This window comes from Daphnia pulex, chromosome 12, assembly GCF_021134715.1.
Source record: "Daphnia pulex isolate KAP4 chromosome 12, ASM2113471v1".
NCBI classification, from domain to species: Eukaryota; Metazoa; Arthropoda; class Branchiopoda; order Diplostraca; family Daphniidae; genus Daphnia; species Daphnia pulex.
Genome location: NC_060028.1, coordinates 8,841,867 through 8,865,268, shown reverse-complemented (window position 1 = coordinate 8,865,268; position 23,402 = coordinate 8,841,867). Strand labels below are relative to the sequence as shown.

Genomic DNA, 23,402 nt, shown 5'->3' with positions numbered 1-23,402 from the left:
AGGTTAGAAATATTTGGTAGCCGTAGAAAAGTGATAATTTTAAATATGGATAGACATTAAATGTATTTAACAAAAAAAAAAAAATAATAATAAACAGGACACAATTTTCAGAGCACATCCAGATTTCACATTGGCAACAAGTCCATCTCGATACTAGAACTGAACACGAAATTGTTCGCTACTCAAAGGAAATTCCCACCAATCAACACAATAAAAAGAATGGAATTATTGAAAGGACGCAAATGCGGAAAGGGAATTATTATCTAATCAACCGTATGGGATACCAACTCAATTTATAGTGTCCTTATTTGCCTTGGCGCGCATCACGCGGATAAAACTCAGCCAAAACACTAGCGGGAATACGTTTAAGCATCTCCTTAGGGAAGATACGCAGTAACTGCCAGCCAATATCCAGAGACTCAAAGACAGTACGATTTTCGTAATTTCCTTGCGCGATAAAGTTCTTTTCGAATTTAGTCAAAAACTCGAGGTACAACAAATCGTCGGGAGTAAGAGCTTCTTCACCAACAACTGCTTTCATGGCCTGGACATCTTTACCAATGGCATAACAGGCATACTAAATAAAAATAATTGTCGTTAGAAAAATTAATTAGAAAATTCACACTCGAGTATTTAATACCAGTTGATTGGAAACATCGGAGTGATCTTTACGGGTCATGCCTTCACCGATAGCAGACTTCATCAAACGAGAAAGAGATGGAAGTACGTTGATAGGAGGATAGATTTGTCTGTTGTGCAATTGACGATCGACGTAAATTTGACCCTCAGTAATGTAACCAGTCAAATCGGGAATAGGGTGAGTGATATCTATAAGCGAAAACAATAGATAAAATAGGTTATTGCAAAGAAAAAAACACTTCTTTGAACATTGTAAAAAGTTATTACCATCGTTGGGCATAGTCAAAATGGGAATTTGGGTAATGGATCCATTGCGCCCTTCTACACGCCCAGCTCGTTCGTAAATTGTGGCCAAATCGGTGTACATGTAACCGGGGAAACCACGTCGACCAGGGACTTCCTCTCGAGCGGCTGAAACTTCACGCAAAGCTTCGGCATATGATGACATGTCTGTCAAAATAACCAAGACATGTTTCTCGCACTGGTAGGCCAAGAACTCAGCAGCAGTCAATGCAAGGCGGGGAGTAATAATGCGCTCAATGGTCGGATCGTTTGCCAAGTTCAAGAACAGGCAAACATTTTCCATTGATCCATTCTCTTCGAAATCTTGCTTGAAGAAGCGGGCCGTCTCCATGTTAACACCCATAGCGGCGAAAACAATGGCAAAGTTATCATCATGATCATCAAGAACCGATTTACCGGGGACTTTAACCAAGCCACCTTGACGACAGATTTGAGCGGCAATCTAGATCCACAGATAGAGTAATCGAGTTAACTTAAAGTTAATTATGGCTTTATGAAACTTTTACAAGACCTCGTTGTGAGGGAGACCAGCAGCCGAGAAGATTGGAATTTTTTGACCACGAGCAATAGAGTTCATGATATCGATAGCAGAAATACCTGTCTGAATCATCTCCTCAGGGTAGATACGTGAATGAGGATTGATTGGCTGACCTGCATACACACTCAAAATTAACAATATACGTTTACAGCATATACATGGAAATAACCTTACCTTGAATATCTAAAAAGTCTTCAGCCAAGACAGTTGGACCTTTGTCAATAGGTTTACCAGATCCATTGAAGACGCGACCAAGCATATCTTCAGACACTGGAGACTTCAAAATGTCTCCAGTAAACTCGCACACTGTATTTTTGGCATCAATGCCAGAAGTTCCCTCAAAGACCTTTAAAAGGGCATTTTTAATATACAATCTACTATAATATTGAAGTAGTCAACTTACTTGAACAACAGCTTTGCTTCCACTAACTTCCAACACCTGTCCGGACCTAATGGTGCCATCATGAAGACGAAGATTTACAATTTCAGCATACTTAGGGAACTTCACATCATCCAAAATGACCAGAGGACCATTTACACCAGACACAGTCCTATAGGCTGTAATTGAAATACAATTTTACTACTAGAGATTGTTCTTGGAGTACCAACTAATGGCAAAGATAACAAAGTGTCAAAATACTTACACATTCGAGGCTGGAAAATGTAATCGCGATTTACAGCCATTTTATGTTCAAGTCGAGCTTGAGCTTCATTTAAAGTGCCTGTCTTATGCGCCATTTTCAGTTTCTTTTGCTCTCCGAAATTTGTTGGAAAATACGGAACTCAAGTACTGAACTTTAACAGTGACCGAAGAGAACTCAGTGTCAGTCTAGAAGTTCTACTCTTCCCTCTGATGAAAGTCACGGGTTCTCTCGATCATATGACTGTCAGATCACAAATGTTGCCAGTTCGCGATATATCGACTCTTGGGTCACAACGTTTATCAAGTATCGGGTATCGCGTTTGGCCTCGATTACCCGCGCAATACAAACAAGTAGTAGTTTTTTTTTTATCGTATTAAAATTACTATTTATTATGAACGTACGTGTTACATAATTTTGCTCATTTCAAACTATTTTAAAAAGACTGTAATATCTTCACCAGAAAACTACGTATTTTATTTTATTGATGCTACTTCCACTTAAACTTTCGTTATCTAGTTTGCATTCTTCCTAAAATTCGAAACAAATAAGTGACGATTCTTTGTACTGAAATTTAACTTTACTTAGGTTCTGTAATCTATAACGACCTATAAAAAATGTGAAGTTTCAGTAATCGATGGAATTCATGTATTAAGTAAATAGATTGGACAGAAAGTTTTGTCCTGCTTTACAATGTGCCCAGCCAGAATTGTGTGGCCTATACAGACAGGTGCTGTCTAAAACAAAATCCCAATCATACTGATCGTTACCAACATCAACATGATCGCATATATGCACCGATAGTGCATTAAAAATACAAGCGAATGGATACATAAACATTCTTCAAAAATAACAGGCTTTACATAATGAACAATTTACACTTATAGGATTTACACATCAATATTCAGTCTCAGAGTATTTGACGGAAGACACGAATGAGTACAAGCTCCGCAATACCAATCTCTTGAGGTTGTGATGTTTGTTGAATTTTACGTATGACCTTTCACTTTAAAGTGATGAGTTAACATTTGTGTAAAACGAGATTTCTCTTGGTAAGCGCCAATTTGTTCGACGATTTTGAAAAGCTTGATCCCGTCAATGTCTTCAGGTAGATTGGTCAGCAACTGAGCGGAATGGATAAAGTCCGATTCTAGTAAAGTAGACTCGTACAATTTCAATATACCTGTATCAATAAATCACGTTAAAGTCGAGCAGGATAGTTGATTATTCAAGATAAGAATGGTACCTATTGCAATTCGAAATATCAAATCGTCCCCATCTCTACAGTAAACATCCCATACTCTTGAAGCAAGATCAAGAGGCAATGAACGAGAATATAGAGTATAGATCCATTCCTGAAGATACAGATCTGGTGTGAGATTCAACGCCAGAAAGTGCGAATAGACTTTGGGAAGCTGAGATTTGAGCAGAGCTTCAAAGCCGGCATAGAAGTCCGCCATCTTTGCGTGATCGAGGCGGAAGAAAGCATGGAGAAGAGGGCGGTTGAGGAGGTTGGAGAAACTGATAAAGGCATCTGAAACTTCCAGATTGAGCAAGAGCGTCGCGGCTAGAAAAGACATGCCCTAAAAACAAACAAAAGTATGTCAGTAAAGAACAAATAGCAATCAACCCGTATATAATGACATACTTGGACGTAACCGATATCTGGTCGAAAACAAACGTAGGCGCTCAGCAGATCACCAAGAACGTTGTGATAAGGTCCCCCTTTCTGAAAAATTCCCAAATGAGGGAATGTCCTGGAAAGATCTAACTTGATCCCTTCAACGCTGCTCTCTAGGCCCACACCGTCGCAGTTGATCAACTTCTCTTTGGCTCGTTCAAGACACAACGCGAATAACTCAGGAGTAACGTTAAGGTCATTTCCAATGGAGAGTTTCCACACCTGACCACGTACAGAAGGAGGCAATCCTTGCCACCAAAGGTCACGAGTTTTACGCAATTTGCGTGTTATCTCCCATTGTGGAAGGATTTCTGATGTCCAGATTTTTGTGGCAGCAGCAACTTGCTCTTCTTGTTTACACAGCTCTTCAATTCGTTTTTCCTTTTCCTATAAAGCCAGTAATACATTAGTAACAATATGGACTGAAATAGGTTAAAAAAAAAGGAAAAGCGTATTCATACTTGAAGTTTGGTTTGCTCTCTACGTTGAGATTCTTCCAAGAGCTTGTGATGTAAGATCTGATGATGAAGCTCTTCTTCTGGGCACTTTGCCGGCAGGAAAGAAGGGCGACTATGCAATATTAGACCAGTAGAGCCGATACTTCGTGGGTTCAAGGTCGGGCTACTACTACTGTTGAGACTGCTGCAACTACTTTGCCCACTTCGAGATTTTTGAAAGAAACTAGTTCGACTGAAAAGTTTCCATGATGCAGCTGAATGATCGTTGTCTGTTTTGCGAGTGAACGCACGTGTCCAAAACGAAGCTAGCCCGAATCGAGGAGGTTCGCAGGAACGTTCCAAAGAATTTGTGTGTTCAGTAAAGTCTGTGGATGAACTATAGTTACTCAAACTCGACAAACTGGTGTGAGAGTGAGGGTTACTGTTCAATGGCATCAGTGGCAAATGGACTTCACTTCCTGTGCTGCTTACATTACTAAGCAAGCTTGGTTGTCGTCTATGCCCCATCTCTTTCTTGAATAGCTGTTCATCCTTCAGTACTTCGGCTTGTACAACTCTTATTTGTTTACTATAAGGATCATGTACAACAGGCAATTCTTCCTGAAAAACATCATCAGAAATGCCATCATCAACTTCTTTGTGAGTTTCCACTGATGTCTTCTTCGGACTCTTGACTTTGTCCCTGCCTCTTTCAGGCCAGGTGTGAAATCTTGTATCAATATTTTCAGTCATTCCATTATCACACTGGCACACTTCGATAATTTGACTAACTGGATCTGTGATTTTTTCCTTTGACTTGAGTAGAGAGAGGCTGTGCATCCTCTGCAAGAGTCCTTTTTTCTCAAAGCATTCTGTGCTTGTAGAATTGTTCTTGGTGCTTTCAAAGATTTGTTTGAAATTGTGCAACTTGTTGCTAAACGGATTTGTTAAACTTGCTTTAACTTTTTCTTTACTAAATGTTTGGCCTTGGACAGTGCCTGATTCAAACGATTCCTGATTGACAAGTTGATTTTCAGCTTTCTTCTTCTGGTTATTACAAGTCTGGCAGATTTCATACATTTTTGGAGTAATCAATAGTCCATTTCCTTCCTCCTCCATTTCAAACTGAAAAAAAAATATAAATATAAATACATTTCCAAAAATCTATAAATAAACTGTATACAGCAGAAGGAATATAGGACACCTACGCGACACACGATCGATGAAATGCGTCTATAAACAAAGACGGTGCATGCTGTTGTGATTTGCAGGCAACACTGAAGTTCCAGCAAAATTGTTAGGAAGAGGAGGAGGACTTTCTTTGGTGAAATCTAGGAATCTGTACACATTGATGAGTCACTTGTATTGAGTTTCAGCATTCAATAAGATTGAAAAATATCACTCTTTGGGTGTCAAAAATCGTTTCTTGGATATATCAAGATTTGGGTCACGCCCACTCTGAACACTACTTTGCCACATTGCCGTACTGCCGCATTCCGAATTCGCTTTTGGCGGTTTTTGTGAGGAAAAAAAAACAATTAACAAGTACTTGAAAAATTCCTCTCGAATTGTGAAATTTGTAGTAGTATTAGAAATTCAAAGAATGACCGGATTTTTAGTAGAAGATACGATTATTTCGGCCAATTTGATTTCAACCTATAAAAGTTTCTTATTTACGTATCCTGATCAATAATTAGATACTTTAATTGTACGCTACTTCAAGAAAGTGGAATAGGTATCGTGAAATGTGTGAGAAAGTATATATTTTACTAGGAGATTAGAAAGCTAAAATTTTCTCAGCGAATCAAAAGAAAGCACAGTCGGACTGCTGGTCTGTACTTTCACAAATTTAACGAATACCGCAAAGCCTACAATTTTTCATCAAATCAGCAAACGAATTTAGTTCGAAAGGAAAAACTGTTTTAGCGGCTTTGGACTCATAAACCTGTTGCAGTTGCCAGCTGTCATCTAGCAGTGTATGATCAAGTCTAAAGAAATAATTCTGCAGAGCTGCTCTTGCTGCTAATGAGTAATGATCCAGTAGAGCGGAACAACGGGAAAAGAAGAAGCAAAAAGTCTAGAAATTTGCAACAGCTGCCTAGGAACCTCAGCTTTAATGATCAACATATCAGTTTCTAAATGAATGGGAAGTGTCATTACTGAAGTAATTAAGCTGAAACTATTTCTTCTACCCAGGGGCCAGGGTAACGTACAAATGTTTATGAAATACGTTGAAAAAATTTCGATAACGTTTAGGTATTTAACTAGATTTTAAAAAAGCTTTGACGTGAAACGAAATATTTTTGTTACTTGAGCATTAATTTAATTATCGGATGAACAAGTATAGTTAGTGAGCTATCCTGTGACTGTTTCGAGCCAATCATAAGAAAATCACGTCAAATCTGACGCATCATATTTAGCTAGTCAAAAATATTTCTAAATGTCACGTAGTTAATGGGGTGGCTGATCTTCTCGAATACCTTCATTAAACCACCCACAACTTATTTTAGTAAAATTTTTGACAAATATGAAATTATATGTAGGCCTATGTCATGATACAAACAGTCATAAGCTGTTTAACAGAAAACACGTGAACACCAAAAACTTGTAAGTACAGAAAAAATAATGTCCATATACTACTTTCTCTTGATTTACACCTTCATAATCTATTGATTTTAATTTGTTTACGGTACCCGCTAGAGATCTTAAAACACTAGAAATTGAGGACGGATTACTCGAAATCTACTAGAGCAAATGGTATTGTTACCCTTGGCCTTTTATTGCTTTTTGTGATGAAAACTGTAGGCCAAAACAGCACAACAGTTCCGTACAGCGAGTGGTATAAAAATCGAAAGGTTTACAAGTTGACCATTTTTGGTGACCCAAAACCCCCCCTCGAAAGTAGGAGTCGATTAAATGGTCCATCTTATGACGGCTGGGTACAGGAACAACAAAATAATTGGCGAGGTAAATAATCGCACGACAAATATAGGTTATTTAACATTTTTTAAACGTGTTTAATTTATAGATAAATGTACGGTACAGCCTGATGTTGGAAAATGTAATACAACAGAAACAGCCTGGTATTACGATAATCGATTGCTTTTATTGTTACCACATTCTTCCTTATTTTTAGCTTCTTTTATTGCACGCAACAAAAATTTTCCCAAATTAATTTCTCCAATCTAACCCACAAATAGCTTACCAGTTTCATTCTAGCCAAGGAAATACATTATATAGCTTTACAAAATATACGGGATTCCCTAACAAATACGCCAATTCGCTGTTCTCAAAACAGTTAGGGAATTAAATACTGATTACAAATATACATAATAATGGTCGTAAAGATTTTGTAAACCATTGACGGGCCATCGCTGAAATAAAGCATAACTTTACAATAATGCAACCCACTCATTGGCTCTGCTCACTTATGATCAGAATCATCAAGAGTTTTTTCGTTGACGATGACGATAAGTCTGATTGCTATCACTTCACTCAAAATAATTCGTTTCCAAAGAATATCGGAAATGTGAAATATGTCATAAAAGAGATTACTCATCATCTGTGACTTGTTACATCGAGGGATCGGATATAATTACAATTCGATGAAAAGCGAAGAAAAATCACGCACAAACTAACAGATCATATGGCTAAAGAAAAAATCTTTCAACTAGTCACGTAACTGGTGGTTGCACTCTCGAATAACGCACCCAAACCGCCTACAACCCTTTCATAGTACCAGTTGAAGAGGAAACCTTAAAATAAATCTCACAATATAAGACACAAGCTGTTGGGGTAGAGACCGTGGCACGCAAACTGTTTGTAGGTAAAAATTGTGTTCTGTATTACAGGTTTTTACAGTTCAATCAGAACCGTTTGTTATTGGTGATTTAATTTTTTAGCTGTCGTATACTTTAGGGCAATACCCCAAAATCCTGTAAAAGATTTGTTAGTGATTTACTAAAGATCGCAAGATGGAATCCGCTTGGCTGGTTTGGAGTATATTATTCATTCTATTGGCGACGCCAAGGTTAGGCTACGCAGTACAAATTGAAGAATTTACTGACGATGAGGTGGAAACGGTGGCCATAACATACGGAATTATTCCGGGATTAAACGAAGTAAAGAAATTGTTTAATGAGGCGAGAAGGGAAAAACGCGAAGTTACTCCGGAACAAGATTTATCCCGTTTCCAGACTACAAATCTCAACTGTAAAAATTCAGTGGAGCAACTCACTACAAAGTTTCGTCAAAAAATCGCCAATGTCCCAAAATCAGTAGGAACTTATTAGCTTCAACGAAGGAAATGTAAATTAACGCGTTTTCTTTTCAGGCGGGATCTAACGATCAGGCAACGCTTGCCACATTGGCTAAAATTGAAAGAGCTATTAGAAATGTATGTATACTAAGGCTTTTCTTACGTATAAGCTCGAAATGAAATTTGATTAACCTCGCACTTACTCGACAGGCTTCGCAAGAATTAGAGGAGGAATGTGCCTGGAAAGATAGTATCAATAAGCCGGTGGAAGCCACTAGGACGCAGTTCCTAACCACAGAAGTAAGAATCGATAATAACAAATTCTGCTATTGAGTGTTAATTATACAATTGTGGGATGTTTAAGGTCAACGATATGGGAAGTGAAGGGATAGTTATCTATCAAATTGGAATCCAGAGGTTGGAATTTGAAGTAAGCATTCAACTTAAACTATAACCCTGAAATTATAGTATTTAGAATTTATGAACTCAATTTTACATGATTATAGGATCCATACAACAGGCCTAACAGACCTTGAGATGAAAAATGACTCTTCTATATTTCTATTAGCATGCACTTCCTTCTTCATGATTATATTCTAAACACATTTCCAATGATGGATGTTTTCTTTCTAAAACTTAACTATTTTACCCACAATCTTTAAAAAACCATTTCAACTTCTTATACCTAAACATGTAGAGAAATACACATTTTTATCTCCCAGTTATTGAAACTTGCTAAATAAAGTGCCAGAAGTCATTCAACACAAAAAAAGTGACACAAAATGTAAGTTATGTACACTAACCTGTGCATACCTAGGGATTTGGCAATCATGATCATAGAGTAGTCTGTGATGATTTCTTGAAGATGATTAGCAATTGAACTCGAGCACAGATGATAAAATTGTTGGAAACTAGATCTCTTCAACCAGCACCAAATGTGTTTCACTGTGTGCAATCTGCTAAACTAATAAAATGTCCGACTCACGTTACTTGAATGCTTACGAAATTCATTACGTAATATTATTGTGTTGCGTTCATCCTTTGGGGTTTCAGAGAATGGAACGTTAGAAACATCAAGCAGGATGTAAAAATGTGATTAAAAGAAACAGACGCAGACGCATGGGTATTGGGTAAACAAACCTTTCGCCATCTGTTGTGCACATTTCCAGTTTCTTACCCTTGGCCAAAAACAATGCTGATGTGACACAACTGAGTTGTTTTGACATCAACCTAAAGTTTTCCAGATAAAAGGTATCAGGATAAAGACAAATCATCGTTACCAATTCTTAAAATATTATTTGTTTTTTTCATTCAAACAATAAGCATCTGGAGTGGATAATTTGTTTGGAAGATACCCAGAGAATTGATTTTGTATGGGACAAAACAAGATGCAGCAGCTGATATGGAAGATTCGAGCTTAAACCAAGTAAGTCTAATCAAACACATATAGTTTGCTGGGTCATAATCCTTAACTTTTAAAGGCACATTATGAGACAAGAAAAGCAGAACAACTAATTCGCCAAGGAAAGCTTGATGCTGCAATCGAATGCCACGAAAAGGCTTCCACACTACTAACATGTGCAATGACTTTAAGTGATTTAACTGCTGTTCAACAGTCACTGCTCTGTCAAAAAGAATATCATATTCGTCAAGTTTGGCTTTTACAATCCAAAATTGCCCAACTAGAAAAGTATAAAAGGAAAATGAATAGCTCAGGTGGCAAATTAGGGTCAGTTTCGTGCTCAGTGGAAAGTCAACATGAAACACATCAGCAGCTCAAAATCACACAAATGGAAATAATGAGGTATGTTATAGTGCTTGTATCAGTGGAAAGGAATGTGTCTAATGTTTCAAGTTTTGAAAAAGAACTTTGTCAGATGCTGATGCAGCCTTGCACCTACATGCCGATACATGCACAAGTATGGACCCACACCTCAACCAGGTGATTGAGTGCCTTCAAAAAATGAGACAGCAGCTTGAGCAGCTGTTTCAGTTTAGCCGCGAATCAGATACAACCACAGACTTACAATTAGAAACCATCGAACCCATCGATGAGTTTGCACAATCATCTCAGTCGATTTCGCCTGAAACGGAAAAAGGATCGAGCGACTTGGAGACAGAACTGCCCACACTCGCACCCCTCGAGGTTCCCCAATTTGATTTTGCCATGCTTTCCGATATAAAATTTGACGATGATTGAATAAATATGCCGTGGACGTTTTAAATGTTTGTTGCGATGGATTACTTTAGTTCAAGAAATAATTGAACTGACAATGTATGAATATGACGCAATTGTATTGTTTAACATAAACTGTGAATAGGGACGAAACAGTTGACACTCGGAAAAAGATGATTGCTTAGTTTTACGCGATATCCGAAAAACCCAGTTTTTTTCAAACAAATTTTTTGCTTCCGACCCTTCTACAATAATTCCGCACACAAAACCAGAAATCAATGGAAGCTTTTTCTCGAATATTTAAAAAAAGAAACGAAGAAATCTTAGATCGATTGACAATTATAGGCATAAGGGTGCCAGAAAGACCAAATGTGGAGAAAATTTTGTAAGTGAAAAAAGTTATAGATGCTTAAAGAAAAAATGTTTCTTCACAGCCAAGCCTTTATCTAAGCTTAAAATGGACATCAGCTGTACATGTATATCATTTCGCTTTCAGGGCATCCGTTACCAAGGAGAGACTGGTAGAGACTCTGTGGCTTTAGTCCAGGTTCAGTAAAACGTCGTTACTACGCCGACTTAGCCAGAATCTGAAATTGCGCAACATAAGGAAAAAAAACAAACATTAAGTATTCAGGTCATCTGCACTTGTAATTAATGAATTACCCAATGCCAGTGCCAAGTAGAAGTGTCACCAAGTTTGTGATTACCATCGTGTATAAGACTTGCCGGGAAAAAACACTTGTGCCTCCAACTTTAGCGAAACGAATGCTGTAACCGTACGGCTTCTTTATCGGGAGACGTCCTTCCGGGTGCATAAACTTCCACTCTCTAGCAGCAACAGAAAGAAAAATATTATGAAATCTTTAAAACAATATCCGGAAGAAATATCGACTCACTTGGGTGCTTGTTGCTCAGGACGACTAGACCAGTCCCAAACCCAGTCGGTGTCATTTTCAAGACTTGTTCCTTCCTAAACGAAAGACGCAATACTTGAAAACAAATACAATTCCATTATTTCAGAATGGGTGATGATACCTTGGTGCAGTAGTTGATGTAGAATCCCTTCAATTCTTCTCCTTCGCCGGCTGGTTCAGTGTTGGGACTATTTGGAGGCGACTTGGGTCTTTGGCATTGCATGAGTCAGTAAAAATATTGATCGATTCAAAACACGCGGAATCAAACGGCTAGGATTCATCAGTTGGTTTTTGTTTTACTACTTACGAGCTGTGCGGCGAATTTTTTCGGGTGGAAGCCAAGGAGACCAAAGCTGAGGACTGATTACTATCACGTTGGGCTTCTCGCAGCAATCTCAGATAATCATCAGGACCATGCGGAAGATGAGTCGGACGCTCCGCAGTTGGACTGATGGGTTGCTCTGATACTTCGACCCATGACTCTACAACATTTTCTTGATCATTTCAAAGATTTCAGAGAAAAACAAGAACACAAAAGCGGAATATTAATTACGCACAATACGCTGCTGCAATAGGCGTAATTTCTACTACGCTACTAGGAAGTGGACAATATATTCCTCCTTTCATTCTACTTCTCACAAGGGCATGATAGACGTCAGACGCCTTACGTAAAACTCAAGGCCACAACCGTGTGTCACTTATTACGGGGGAAAAGGAGTTTGTTTGTCTTTGACAACCTTTGCCCACAGGTTTTTACATCTCCAAGTTTAAAGATAGACGAATGTAATGCGTTCGTTAGATGCCAACGGTTCACTGACATCGAAGCCTAAAAATAAACTGTCGCGTCAAAGAGCCTTCGAAAACTAGTACTTTCCCTCTATCCTTTTTATTACGTCAAAATCAGCAAAAAGAAGAATACGCATTTGGCATCCAAACGAGTTCATATTGTTAAGGCCCCCGTCACTCGCTAGTGCGTATTAAAACATGATACGTGACAGCCTTGGCTATCAATACAACAAAGAAACAAAAGACTCGCAGGATGAGTCTGTACGTCGGTATTACGAAAGCGACATTCAACGAGATAAACCCAAAGGAATTCCACACTTTATGCATTTTTCCACTTACCACCCAAAACGGGTCCATCCTCAGCAAGTAGACGGAGACTGGCCATTTTTCCTATTATCACTAGTGAATTCGACAACAAACCAAAAAGGGTTCTTGCTTTGGAGACAAGAAAACGTGGCTATTTCTTCAAACTAAAAAAAAGGCTTGTCTAAATGACACGGAGAGATTGCAATCAAATCTAAAGAATTTCGCGAAAAGCGATCGCTTTTTCGCAGCTAGGAAAAGGAAAAAACTGTGTACGACTGCCAGAATCTCGATACACACAACTGACTGGTTTCGAGGTGGCGTTGTTCTGTTGATGTTCTGCAGCGATGTCAACAGTGTTTTTTTTTGTGCCCAGTCTTAAAAAGCAAGGCCAGACACTCCCTGTATCTTTACTGGTTTGGTTACCAAAATCCCCGCTAGTGTCGCACATGTCGCTACTGTTGCGCTTTCCAAAAAATGTCTTTTGTCTAATGATTTGTTTGATTGTCATGGCAAGAAGGCCCAAATGAATCTTAGATAATACAAAACTCCTTCTTTGTGCACGAAAAGAATGGTGTAGATTAAAATCGTCTAGACAAGAATAATACGAAAGTTCAACTAAACAAACGAGATAAAGAGGTTGTCGTTCAGGTTCAATGGAGATAAGTTAGGTAACTTGAACCAATGTTTTTTATCCAACTCTAATAAATGAATTGAATTGCTGCAATGGAGTAGAACTGTCGTAAAAGTGTGTTTAGCGTTTTACTGTCGTAGTGTCGTACTGCTAGCAACTGGGGTTTTCCAGACTTTGGCATTGCCATCTTGAGCGTGCAGCAGCAGCTTCATGGATAGTTGTAGAACAAGTTAATTGGAGTTAAAATATTGTCAGCTCTGAAAATTTTAAAAGAACGCAGCACTGAAATGTTTCACAATTTAGTTTAAGTTGATATTAGAAAAACAATTACGAGAGTTTTAAATGAGGCAGTAATGAGTTGCTAGCACCTCACGTCGCAGGTAACGACCTGGTTACTTTCAAAAACCAGTATCAAAAGGGCGTGGTTGATCATAGCCTAAAGAAAAGCATTGAAATTCGAATGCGTACAACCAATTGGCAAAGGCGAACTATCTTGATAGTCAAGGTATTAGAAGCCAAGAAAAATTTGAAAAAAAGTTTTTTTGACACTCCGAGAAACCGGTATTGCGAAATTCCCCAACTTTGATATCAACCAAATAATCAAGTGCGCGAAATGAAGAAAACAAGTTTACAATGCGGACTTGTTTTCCGGATATGGCCTTCTGGCTATGACTTTGATCGAAGTTTGTACAAAGAGTTCTAGCCCGTGTAAATTGACCAAGCCATCATGCCAAGATTTCTCCACTCGTAAACAAGCCCCGCAAAAATTTACCAAGACATTACATTAAAATCTGAAAAGAATTCAACGTTATGATCTTTTGATCCAAGGTTTCAACTGAATTTGACGCATGCGAGATTTGTAGTCGATAATTAGCCCGATCAGAGTCATTAAACTTTTAAACTGATCCGATAACGATTCGTTTGAATACAATGGTACATACAATTTTGAACGAGTGTCCAGGCCTTTTTTTTTATTATGACGTCACATCACGCCATACGTTACCACAAGAGTCAAATAAGGGAATGACAAAAATGTAAACGTATTTCTAACTATAAATTAATAATAAAAAAAAAAGTATTTTAATTAAATTCTTTTTTTTTGCTGAAATCCATGTTGAATTAAACTACATTTTAATTAATAAGTCATTTCAGACTTTAATTTGACTGCCATCTACCATCTCACAAAAACACTTTTTACAGATTGCAGACAACACCGAATCAATCAATGCGGGCAAAACATTTTCAGTTGTCACGCGTAAACAACAATAAAATCCAGGTTAAAAATCAATTAATTTTTATAATTAAGAATGCCTTTGCCTCCAGCACTCGCTGCAAAGTTAGCCAAGCGAGGAATTTTACAGCAATCTGATACTAATGCAAATACGACTGCAAAACCGACTACAAAATCAGCAGAAGGTATGTTGTTTATAAATCACTTACCAGTCAGTTTTTGATGATAATTTGTTAATAGTCCGAGAATCTGAAGCAAAGTTGGCAGAGGAAACAGCAGCTTTAAAAGAAAAAGAAGAAAAGTTACTAGAGATTAAACTCAAAGTAAGTAATTTAATACAATTAACAGTTGTTACCTCTTTGACTCTCCTCCGCTGTATCCAAAGGGATATGACAGCTGCCCAAACAAATGGAATCCTTATCATTCATGTACTCCCTTCTGCAGTGAAAAATGGGGAGAGGGGAAAAGTGTGCCAGATCCAGAATATGAAAGACGAAGACAGAAAATGTTGATGATTTATCCCTTGCCTGATGGATGGCAAGAAATTTATGATCCTGGAACGTAAGTCATATTAAAATACTACAGTAAAAATCAGAAAAAAAAACTAATAAGAAATTTGTTGTAGGGGAAGACACTACTACTGGTGTTTAGAATCAGACAAGGTCTCTTGGTTTCCTCCTGGTAATAAATTTTCTTCTAACATTTAAATAGATTAATTAGATAATGAAAATATGTTTGCAGGACATCCAAAAGCATGCCCTGTTGTTGCTGCCGCGAAAGTTAGAGAAAACATAAGTAACCAAAACAATACTCCAGAGAAGGACAATGATGTTGAAATGGTAAATTATTTCTTTACCTTGTATGATGTGAAATTCTATCAAACAATTTCTTGTTTAAAGGGATGTGACAATGAGGTGAGGGACATGGAATCATCACGAAAACCTTCGAACTTTGTAAAAGATATGCGTGAAAAACATCAAGAAGATCGTAACAAAGTAAAAGGCAAAGGGAGAGTTAAATTTAATGATTTAGATCCCATGGACCCAGCTTCTTACTCTGATATCCCAAGGTATTTGTCCAAGTTTCACATTCTTGATAGTATAATTTTCTATTGTATGAAATAGAGGAAGTTGGTCAACTGGATTGGCTACAGGAGATGAAGCAAAGTCTGGAGTGGATGCAACAGCCACCGGACCTTTATTTCAAATGAGGCCATATCCAAGTCCTGGCGCTATATTAAGAGCAAATGCTAATGCAAAAGAATGATTGACAATAAAATAAGCTTTTCTTTTTTCTTACTTTATTGGTAACTGGAATTTTCTACATTCTTTAATTTATTAAGTATGATTTATCATTTGTTTGAAACATTCAACATCAGGTTTTTTCCACCAAAGAACATTGGTTTAAGGAACAAGCCGTCATAGTTAGAGGATTCCGAGCGTAAGCTACGTATTCTCTAAAGAACATTTCAAATATAATCGAACAAAAGACGGCTGCTATAGGTTATCAAACAACATCTCATAGGAATTTCCTAAATTAGAGATGTGCTTTAATAACACTACAGCAGACCTTAACCTCAGCAACCCTTCTGGAGTACATCAACGCCAGAACTCTTAGTTGATTTCAGTGTAGTGAATACCTACAAACAAGAACATAAAATAAGGGATCTTTCGCAATATAAAACGACAAAAATCTTACTTCTGCTATGGTAGGATGAATACCAATCAGGTTATCAAAATCCGCTTTCGTGGCTCCGAGTTTCAGACCAATGGCAAAACCTTGAGTAATTTCATCAATAATTAACAATTTAATAATAATAATTAATAATTAGGAACTCCACCTTGGGTAATTTCACCAGCATTCGGGCTTACAATATGAAGACCAACAACTTTTTCCTGTGATGAAAGACAAATCGATGTAACGTAAGCCAATTACAAATAACGACTAGAAATAAATTACATTAAGCGATTTAACGCAGATAAGCTTAGCGTATCCTTCGTTGTCATCTCTCTTTGGTACGGTAACTTCCAGCGGGGTTAAATAGGAATGATATACTTCGATATCCTTAGCACCATATTTGTCGATAGCATCTTCTTCTGACAGGCCACAACATCCATACTCGAGTGGAGTAAAGACCGTAGTTGGGACATTGACGTAATCCGTTAATAAAGTTCCATTTCCAAACAAACGCTAAGTGACCGAATAAAATGCAATATTTCTTTTTTAATGTGTCGCTTCTTCAAAATGATGTAAGAATGGGTTACCTGGGCAAGTAGACGACCAGCTTGAATGGCAACCGGCGTCAGCTCAAGTTTGCCGTCAAGAATGTCTCCGATAGCATAAATGTGGGGAATATTCGATTGCTCTTTCTCGTCACAGATGACTTTCCCATTTCTAAGTTTAAAACAGTGTTAAATGAAAATTGTTCAAACATGAATATTTTTTAGATATTACTTGGGATTGAGCATGACATTAGCTTTCTCAATGCCGATCTTGTTCGTGCACGCGTCGCGACCAATAGCAAAGAGGACGGTATTATATTCCTCTTCCATCAATTCGCCTTGTTCGTTTTGTGAAGTCACCTTTCCCATTTTAAAATCATCAATTTAAAAATGGATCTATTACAGAGCCATGTAACTAATCATTACCTTGATTCGTGCAGGAGTGCCTTTTTCAATGCACGCTTCTTCAATGCGCTCCAATTTGGTAGGGACATATCCGTGTTGAAACCGAATTCCATGTTTCTCCATGTAAGAGCCAATCAAGTTTGCCATTTGCTGGTCAAACCCTCTCAAGAGAATTGACCGAACCTACGGAGAATAAACCGTAACACAGTTAGTGATAATCATCTGGGACTAGGAAATATTTCTTTATAAAAATCCTCACCATGACGGTGGAGTCAATGCCAAGGCCCGCAAGGAAACCAGCGCACTCAAGCGCGATATAAGAGGCACCAACGAGCAAAGTTTTGCCAGGGTGACGAGGTAATGAAAAGATATCATCTGATGTGATGCCAAACTCTTGAGCACCTGGAATGTCGGGATAACGCGGGCGACCACCAGTCGCAAGAAGGATGTATTTCGCTGTAATAGTAGTTTCCTTTTTCTTTTTATCGGTTGTCTGCAAAAAAGAAAGAAAAACCGTTAACGATAAAGAACAATCAAACGAATAAAACATTTACCTTGAGAGTGTGAGGATCCACAAATTCGGCGAAAGCGTTAAGGTAGTTCACTTTCTTTTCTCGTAAGGCAACACGGTAGCCCCAATTGAGCGAACCAATATGAGCCTGAATAGCTTCCACCATTGTTTTCCAGTTGTGTGTTGCTACATAAAAGATCGTCCAAATGAAAATACGGTCGAGCATCTTTACTTTAACTGCTTACCAGTCTCGGGTAGTTCCCATCCAAATTTCTTGGCATCGCTGACTGATTGACCCAATATGGCAGCTTGATGCATCAATTTTTTAGGAATGCATCCTACATTGACACAAGTGCCTCCAAGACCCCAAGCAGTGCCAATAGGCGTTGGCACAACAAAGTCACAGACGGCCACTTTGGCTCCCAACATTGCAGCCTCCTAAAAAAAGGATGTTAAACATTCAGTCATGATTCTGTTTAAGTTTGCAGGATAAATTTACCTTCGAAGCAGCTAGACCACCAGATCCACCTCCGATCACTACAAGGTCGTAATCATACTTGACGTCATCGGTCATTTCGTCTGAAGGACCCCCTTGAGATTTGTTCAGCAAAAACTGTAGTCTTCCGTTCTGATGAGCTTCGATTGTGTTATCGCATCCTCCAACGTGCTCACCGTTAACAAAGACGTTAGGAACTGTTTTTTGTCCAGTTTTCTGCAAGAGAGCATCCTGAATGTCGGCTCCATCCTCTGCAAGCAAAGAAATCAATGATATTTCTTATAATTATCTATACTCGTTTAACTGTGACCTAAGTGGCATCCCAAACAACCATTGCCCATCTCTACACATGTTTGAGTAGTGATCCCTAGCAACAAGCTGTGCAGAATGTCAACAAACTCAACAATCAATATCTCAGCAGCACCATCTCTTTAAAACTACCAAAGTTAAGCTTAGATTGACCCTAGTTTGCTCACCTCTAGTATCTACTTCAAGCACTCCAATTTCCAAGTTCAGGGCAGTAAAGAGTTGCTTCACCTGCAACAATAATCGTGAAATGACAAGTAAACAGAAGAAAATCATTCTGGCGGTACCTTAATGCAGAAAGGGCATGTTGTTTTGCTGAACACAGCGATTCTGTTGTTCTTGATCAAATCTTCCACAATAGTGATGGGATCTGTTTTCGGGACAACTGGGGCCATGTTGTTAATGGAGAATTTGTGACAGGGACTCAAACCCTGGATGTCAGAGAAAAGGTGTCTTCTAGATAAAGCAAGGACTGATTTTTGCTTTAGGTATGAAACTCTCCTTCTGAAATTCAGAACAAAAAAGACTCTGTTAAAAGCACATGACAATATCGGCAAACAATGAAATAGATGTCAGATTGAATTAATGTAATTCTAAAAGTGGGTCACTATCGGGGGTTGCGTTGTCAATATGGCAAGATCATGCTGAAGACGAGTTGATATTCAAAGATAATGCCAACTCACATGCCGATTCTGGTACAATTTGTCTGTCGCGCTACTCCGAGCGTCAGGTATCTTTCGATCGAGAGAAAAAACTGAGGTAAAAGTGAACGACTAGACATTTCCCTACCTTTCTCCTTTTACCACATTCTGTATTTCGTGGGCGGCTGTTCAATTCTTCCAACGTGCAAGTCACCCAGCAACTTTCCCTACTGACTGCTCCCGAGTGTTACACAACACTTGTTATTTTAGCAGACGACCTTCATAAAGAAAATTCGAGAAATTTTTATCTGTGCTGCCAAATCTCCGAAATAAAGCTGCCGCACTTGCTGAATTCGATGTCGTAATTTTATTTCTGCTATTAATAACTGGTGCAATTCATGTAAGAAAGCAATTAAAATAAAAGAGTCGCTTAGAACATTTTTGTGATTGGAATAAAAATAATTCTGATTTTCCGTTTTCCTTTTGTTGCGTTTCATTTCACGGGGGGCATTCATTACCATCTTAATTTTACCTTTCACTTTGCAATTGAAGGTATATACATAGCCTCAAGAATAACAATTGACAAATAACTAGAAGCCCCGACAAACAAGCTAAGGGAGTTGTTGTCAAGTCTTTTTAATGACTATATTTTACGCAATTTCCATAGACGAGGGAGAAAATTTGAAACCAAAATCACCGTTCCGATTTCTCTCAGCCTGTTAGCGCCGTGACAGATATACGTCATTCATCAAAGTTTGCATGCGCCGTGATTCGTAGACTAGCGCACCATATTGTTGCGCATTCATCAACTTTCCCCGTGAAATTTTCTCATCCAAATCCATCCAAAAACTCGACTATCAAGCGCTCGCTAGTCGGCGAGAAATTTCTTTCGCTGTCAAACGGACGGGATTCGGTCGATTTGCCATTACGGCAGTAGAGGACTGAACAGCACAAAGGCCCGCTGGAAAAATTTGAATGGACGCGCGTGAGTGAGTTCTACGAGAATGGGAGATCTTTCTCGGTCGCCAGAGATCGTGCAAAAGGCCTCTTGGTAATAACCTTAAGCGACGTCGCCGTCGTAAAAAATACCAAAATAAATTTATATATGCGTATTTTTGGCTTATTTTGATTATTCGCCCACTTTTCACCTCGTCGTATCCCCCCGTCGTACATTTATAGAGGCAGAGGAGTTGGATGTTGAATAATTCAACAAAACAGTCGACGTCGTCCCGAGTCGTAAAATATCCCCGCCAGCATTTACAATATCGCGATATGCGCGACCTTTGGAAATGTTATTATATCCTATGGCCGATATTACTATTCTAAGCGATCGTCATCTTTCTCCTTTCACGTTTGTCCCTCCTGGTTTCCGTCCCCCCACCGACGGACGTCCTTTAGCGTCGAAGTTATGATGAATTTGCCATCAAAATAATCGCCTGTTGCTCGGATCACGTGTGGGCGTGCCAGAAAACGGAATACCGAGAAAAACAAAAAAAAAAGTAGCTAAAACTTCTTTTTTATTATTATTATTATTTCAGGGTGGAAAAAAGGGAAAATCAAGTTGACCCTGGCGCGGATGGATCATCGGCGTTTTGGCAGCTCCAACAAGTTTCTCATTCATAAACATAAAATCAGTAAATCAGTGTGTTTCTGTTACCACAGCAACCTGAAATGTTTCGTTAAAGAAGGCCATTCTCTTGTTGTGTTTTCCACCTTTAATATCGAGACAGATCTATTCATGTATAATCAGAAAATTAAATATGGCGCGTCTGATATGATTTGGACAAGAGGACTCGGCTGATTGGCAAAGGTTCAGTCTCAGTAACGATGTCGAAAACATGATGAAACGAAGCCGAGAAATGATTAAAACAAAAGGGCAAACTGGTGTAGCAAGTGACCTCTTTGAATCGGGGGCAATTGCTGGATGTGTCGGCGTGAGTCCCGACACATTGTGAAAACTGCTGCATGGGCCGGCCGCCACGCAAACAAACAAGAGAATATACAGTAGCTACACAAAGTTTCCGCACAGCTGAGAGAAGCTAATGGGAAAACGGGTTTTTTGAAAATTCGCCAAAAATCAAGTTTTCGTCGGACGAAAACGATTTTTGGACAGGGGGTTCTTAGAGTTAAGGTGTATAACATATATTTTTTGGGGATTTTTTCGTTCACGGGAACGTCCCTTTTAAATTGGAGGTAAAAGTTTCCGCACAGTCGAGAGGGCCAGTAGTAAATCGTACTACTTTGGCTCTCTTGTACTGGACGGAAAATAGGGCTAGGAGAGTTCTTTAGGGCTTAAAAAAAAGAGCATCGTTAGCTCTATAACCTCATCTGAAATGTTGACCCCCATGCAATTTGAAAAATCATTTTAATTTTGAATTGAAAATGACAATTTTCCACTTCTAGAAAAATTTCACCCTTTTCCCCCCGCGCGTAGTTGCCAGTTTTAAAAAATGTCTACTTTTGTAATCGTAGGGGGAGAAAGAAAAAGATAGCTACGACGGCAGCTTCCTCCGCTAGAGGCACTGGGGTTAAGAGGCTGGGGTAGAAAAAAATGCGAAAATTTGAAAAGCTTCCTAGCCCGCTAATTTAAATATTTTTCTACGTTTTCTTTTCCGAAAATGAAAAAGTATGATTATTTCTCATTACAAAGTATTCGTTCTAGTCGTCAACACTTTCGAAATGACTCGCGGAAAACGAAAGGATCTTTCTGTCGAAGAAAGATCTCAAATTATATCTTATCATAAATTAAAGTTCTCAGTCAGGCAAATTAGTTCTTTAACCAGCGTGAAACCATCAACAGTGCAAGACACTATAAAACGATTTAAGACTACTAATAGCTGTGAAAGTTTGCCTAGAAGTGGACGCCCGGCACTGTTAAGCCAGGCTGATAAACGCTATCTGAAGTTATGCGCTCTTCGTGATCGTCGGAAACCTTTAAAAGTGATTACCGAGGAGTTTAATATGGGTAGAAAATTTCCTGCTTCTCATTCGATTGTAAATAAAACTTTACATTCCTGGCATCTTTTCGGAAGAGTTTCTGCTCGTAAACCGCTGCTAAGTATGAAAAATATTAAAAAACGACTTGTGTTTGCAAAGAAACATGTCAAATGGTCAAAGACACAGTGGAGAAAAGTGTTGTTTACGGATGAATCGAAATTTGAACTTTTTGGGACCAAAAGAAGAATGTACGTGCGTAGAAGACCCGGTGAAAAATTCAATAAAGAGTGCTTAACACCCACCGTGAAATTTGGAGGGGGCAGCATAATGGTGTGGGCTGGAATATCAACCCAAGGTGTAACGAGAATGAAACGTATCGTGGGAATCATGGACAAAAAGATGTATCATAGCATATTGGTACACACTGCCGTTCCGGAGGGAAAACGCTTGATCGGAAGAGGATTCGTATTTCAAGAGGATAACGATCCTAAACACGCGTCCAAATACTGCCGAAATTATTTGGAGACAAAAGAAAAAGCTGGTTAGTCTTAATTTTGTGGTTCTACGTTTCCCCTTCACTAACTATTTGTTACAAACTATTTCATGTAAGGGGATCTTGTGCGGATGGTTTGGCCTCCGCAAAGTCCCGATCTCAACCCCATCGAGGCTATGTGGGACTACGTTGACAGTAAATTAGATAAGACTCAACGTTCGTCACAAGATTGCATTTGGAGGAACATTGAAAAAACCTGGAAGGCTATTCCTCGAAAAATTCTCAGAAAATATATTTTCTCCATGAAAAAAAGATGTCGAGCAGTGCTAATGGCTAAAGGAGGTCACACCCGCTATTAACATACGAATGTAGTGTTATAAGTTATTTGGGTAATAAAAGTACTTGGAAAATGCCTTTTTTTCACCTGTATAAAGTTTATTGTTCAGAGTAGAAGTAGCCTACAGAGTTAAACTATTACCCACTCACCATCAGTTTCAACAATTGAATTTAATTGTTGAGGGAGAGACTGAATGATGTTGACAATGAAGCCTTCTGCTACGAGAATTTCCCACATTTCACGAATTGCATTCCATAGATCGTCACAGTTGAATACAAATCTTTTAGCCTGCTGCAGTCTCTTCAAAATCTCTCGCCACACTTTCTCCAAAGGCATAAGGTCCCCAGATTTCTTTGGCCATTCCTTCATGACATTAATGTTGTTGGCAGCAATAAAGTCACGGACAGACTTTGCAGTGTGGACCGGAAAATAATCATGAATATAGAGTTTACTACCAGCAAGGTGTGGCAACAAATGACATCGCAACAACTTCAAATACTGGGCTGTATCTAA

General features: G+C 38.6%; 6 protein-coding genes across 14 annotated transcripts; 2 read left to right on the top strand and 4 right to left on the bottom strand.

Annotated features, from left to right (window-relative positions):
• Positions 1-44: 44 nt before the first annotated feature.
• On the bottom strand, positions 45-2,396 carry LOC124209552 (V-type proton ATPase subunit B). The gene is made up of 7 exons (XM_046607591.1): positions 2,125-2,396; positions 1,884-2,038; positions 1,655-1,826; positions 1,454-1,593; positions 907-1,384; positions 641-828; positions 45-577 (listed from the first exon to the last, which is right to left on the bottom strand). The coding sequence occupies exons 1-7, from the start codon at positions 2,216-2,218 to the stop codon at positions 305-307; spliced, it is 1,500 nt and encodes a 499-aa protein (XP_046463547.1). The 5' UTR covers positions 2,219-2,396; the 3' UTR covers positions 45-304.
• Positions 2,397-2,752: 356 nt separating this feature from the next.
• Positions 2,753-9,617, bottom strand: LOC124209547 (TBC1 domain family member 12-like). Of its 7 annotated transcripts, XM_046607578.1 has the most exons (7): positions 9,301-9,617; positions 8,701-8,785; positions 5,448-5,578; positions 4,264-5,364; positions 3,770-4,189; positions 3,368-3,704; positions 2,753-3,304 (listed from the first exon to the last, which is right to left on the bottom strand). In XM_046607578.1, exons 4-7 carry the CDS (start codon positions 5,356-5,358, stop codon positions 3,111-3,113), a joined length of 2,046 nt encoding a protein of 681 aa, XP_046463534.1. In that variant the 5' UTR covers positions 5,359-5,364; positions 5,448-5,578; positions 8,701-8,785; positions 9,301-9,617; the 3' UTR covers positions 2,753-3,110. The 7 variants fall into 7 exon arrangements, with proteins under 7 accessions (XP_046463534.1, XP_046463535.1, XP_046463536.1 ...); XM_046607579.1 differs by lacking the exon at positions 8,701-8,785 and having other exon boundaries at positions 9,311-9,564; XM_046607580.1 differs by lacking the exon at positions 8,701-8,785 and having other exon boundaries at positions 5,444-5,578; positions 9,301-9,556.
• LOC124209550 (nuclear receptor-binding factor 2-like) lies at positions 9,617-10,722 on the top strand. Its single transcript, XM_046607588.1, has 4 exons — positions 9,617-9,748; positions 9,821-9,923; positions 9,979-10,301; positions 10,364-10,722. Exons 2-4 carry the CDS (start codon positions 9,900-9,902, stop codon positions 10,695-10,697), a joined length of 681 nt encoding a protein of 226 aa, XP_046463544.1. The 5' UTR covers positions 9,617-9,748; positions 9,821-9,899; the 3' UTR covers positions 10,698-10,722.
• A 51-nt stretch (positions 10,723-10,773) lies between these two features.
• LOC124209551 (BCL2/adenovirus E1B 19 kDa protein-interacting protein 3-like) lies at positions 10,774-13,056 on the bottom strand. Of its 2 annotated transcripts, none has more exons than XM_046607590.1 (6): positions 12,713-13,056; positions 11,895-12,069; positions 11,709-11,796; positions 11,570-11,643; positions 11,337-11,501; positions 10,774-11,260 (listed from the first exon to the last, which is right to left on the bottom strand). In XM_046607590.1, exons 1-6 carry the CDS (start codon positions 12,756-12,758, stop codon positions 11,212-11,214), a joined length of 597 nt encoding a protein of 198 aa, XP_046463546.1. In that variant the 5' UTR covers positions 12,759-13,056; the 3' UTR covers positions 10,774-11,211. The 2 variants fall into 2 exon arrangements, with proteins under 2 accessions (XP_046463546.1, XP_046463545.1); XM_046607589.1 differs by having other exon boundaries at positions 11,895-12,081; positions 12,713-13,049.
• A 1,442-nt stretch (positions 13,057-14,498) lies between these two features.
• On the top strand, positions 14,499-15,839 carry LOC124209549 (polyglutamine-binding protein 1-like). Its single transcript, XM_046607587.1, has 7 exons — positions 14,499-14,726; positions 14,782-14,864; positions 14,927-15,102; positions 15,167-15,222; positions 15,283-15,380; positions 15,441-15,610; positions 15,666-15,839. The coding sequence occupies exons 1-7, from the start codon at positions 14,618-14,620 to the stop codon at positions 15,805-15,807; spliced, it is 834 nt and encodes a 277-aa protein (XP_046463543.1). The 5' UTR covers positions 14,499-14,617; the 3' UTR covers positions 15,808-15,839.
• LOC124209548 (thioredoxin reductase 1, cytoplasmic-like) lies at positions 15,825-19,431 on the bottom strand. 2 transcript variants are annotated; one of them, XM_046607585.1, is made up of 14 exons: positions 19,271-19,431; positions 18,769-18,985; positions 18,652-18,712; positions 18,179-18,426; positions 17,925-18,117; positions 17,723-17,865; positions 17,428-17,661; positions 17,190-17,351; positions 16,996-17,123; positions 16,806-16,935; positions 16,501-16,731; positions 16,382-16,436; positions 16,240-16,319; positions 15,825-16,180 (listed from the first exon to the last, which is right to left on the bottom strand). In XM_046607585.1, exons 2-14 carry the CDS (start codon positions 18,874-18,876, stop codon positions 16,118-16,120), a joined length of 1,836 nt encoding a protein of 611 aa, XP_046463541.1. In that variant the 5' UTR covers positions 18,877-18,985; positions 19,271-19,431; the 3' UTR covers positions 15,825-16,117. The 2 variants fall into 2 exon arrangements, with proteins under 2 accessions (XP_046463541.1, XP_046463540.1); XM_046607584.1 differs by having other exon boundaries at positions 19,165-19,396.
• Positions 19,432-23,402: the final 3,971 nt, after the last annotated feature.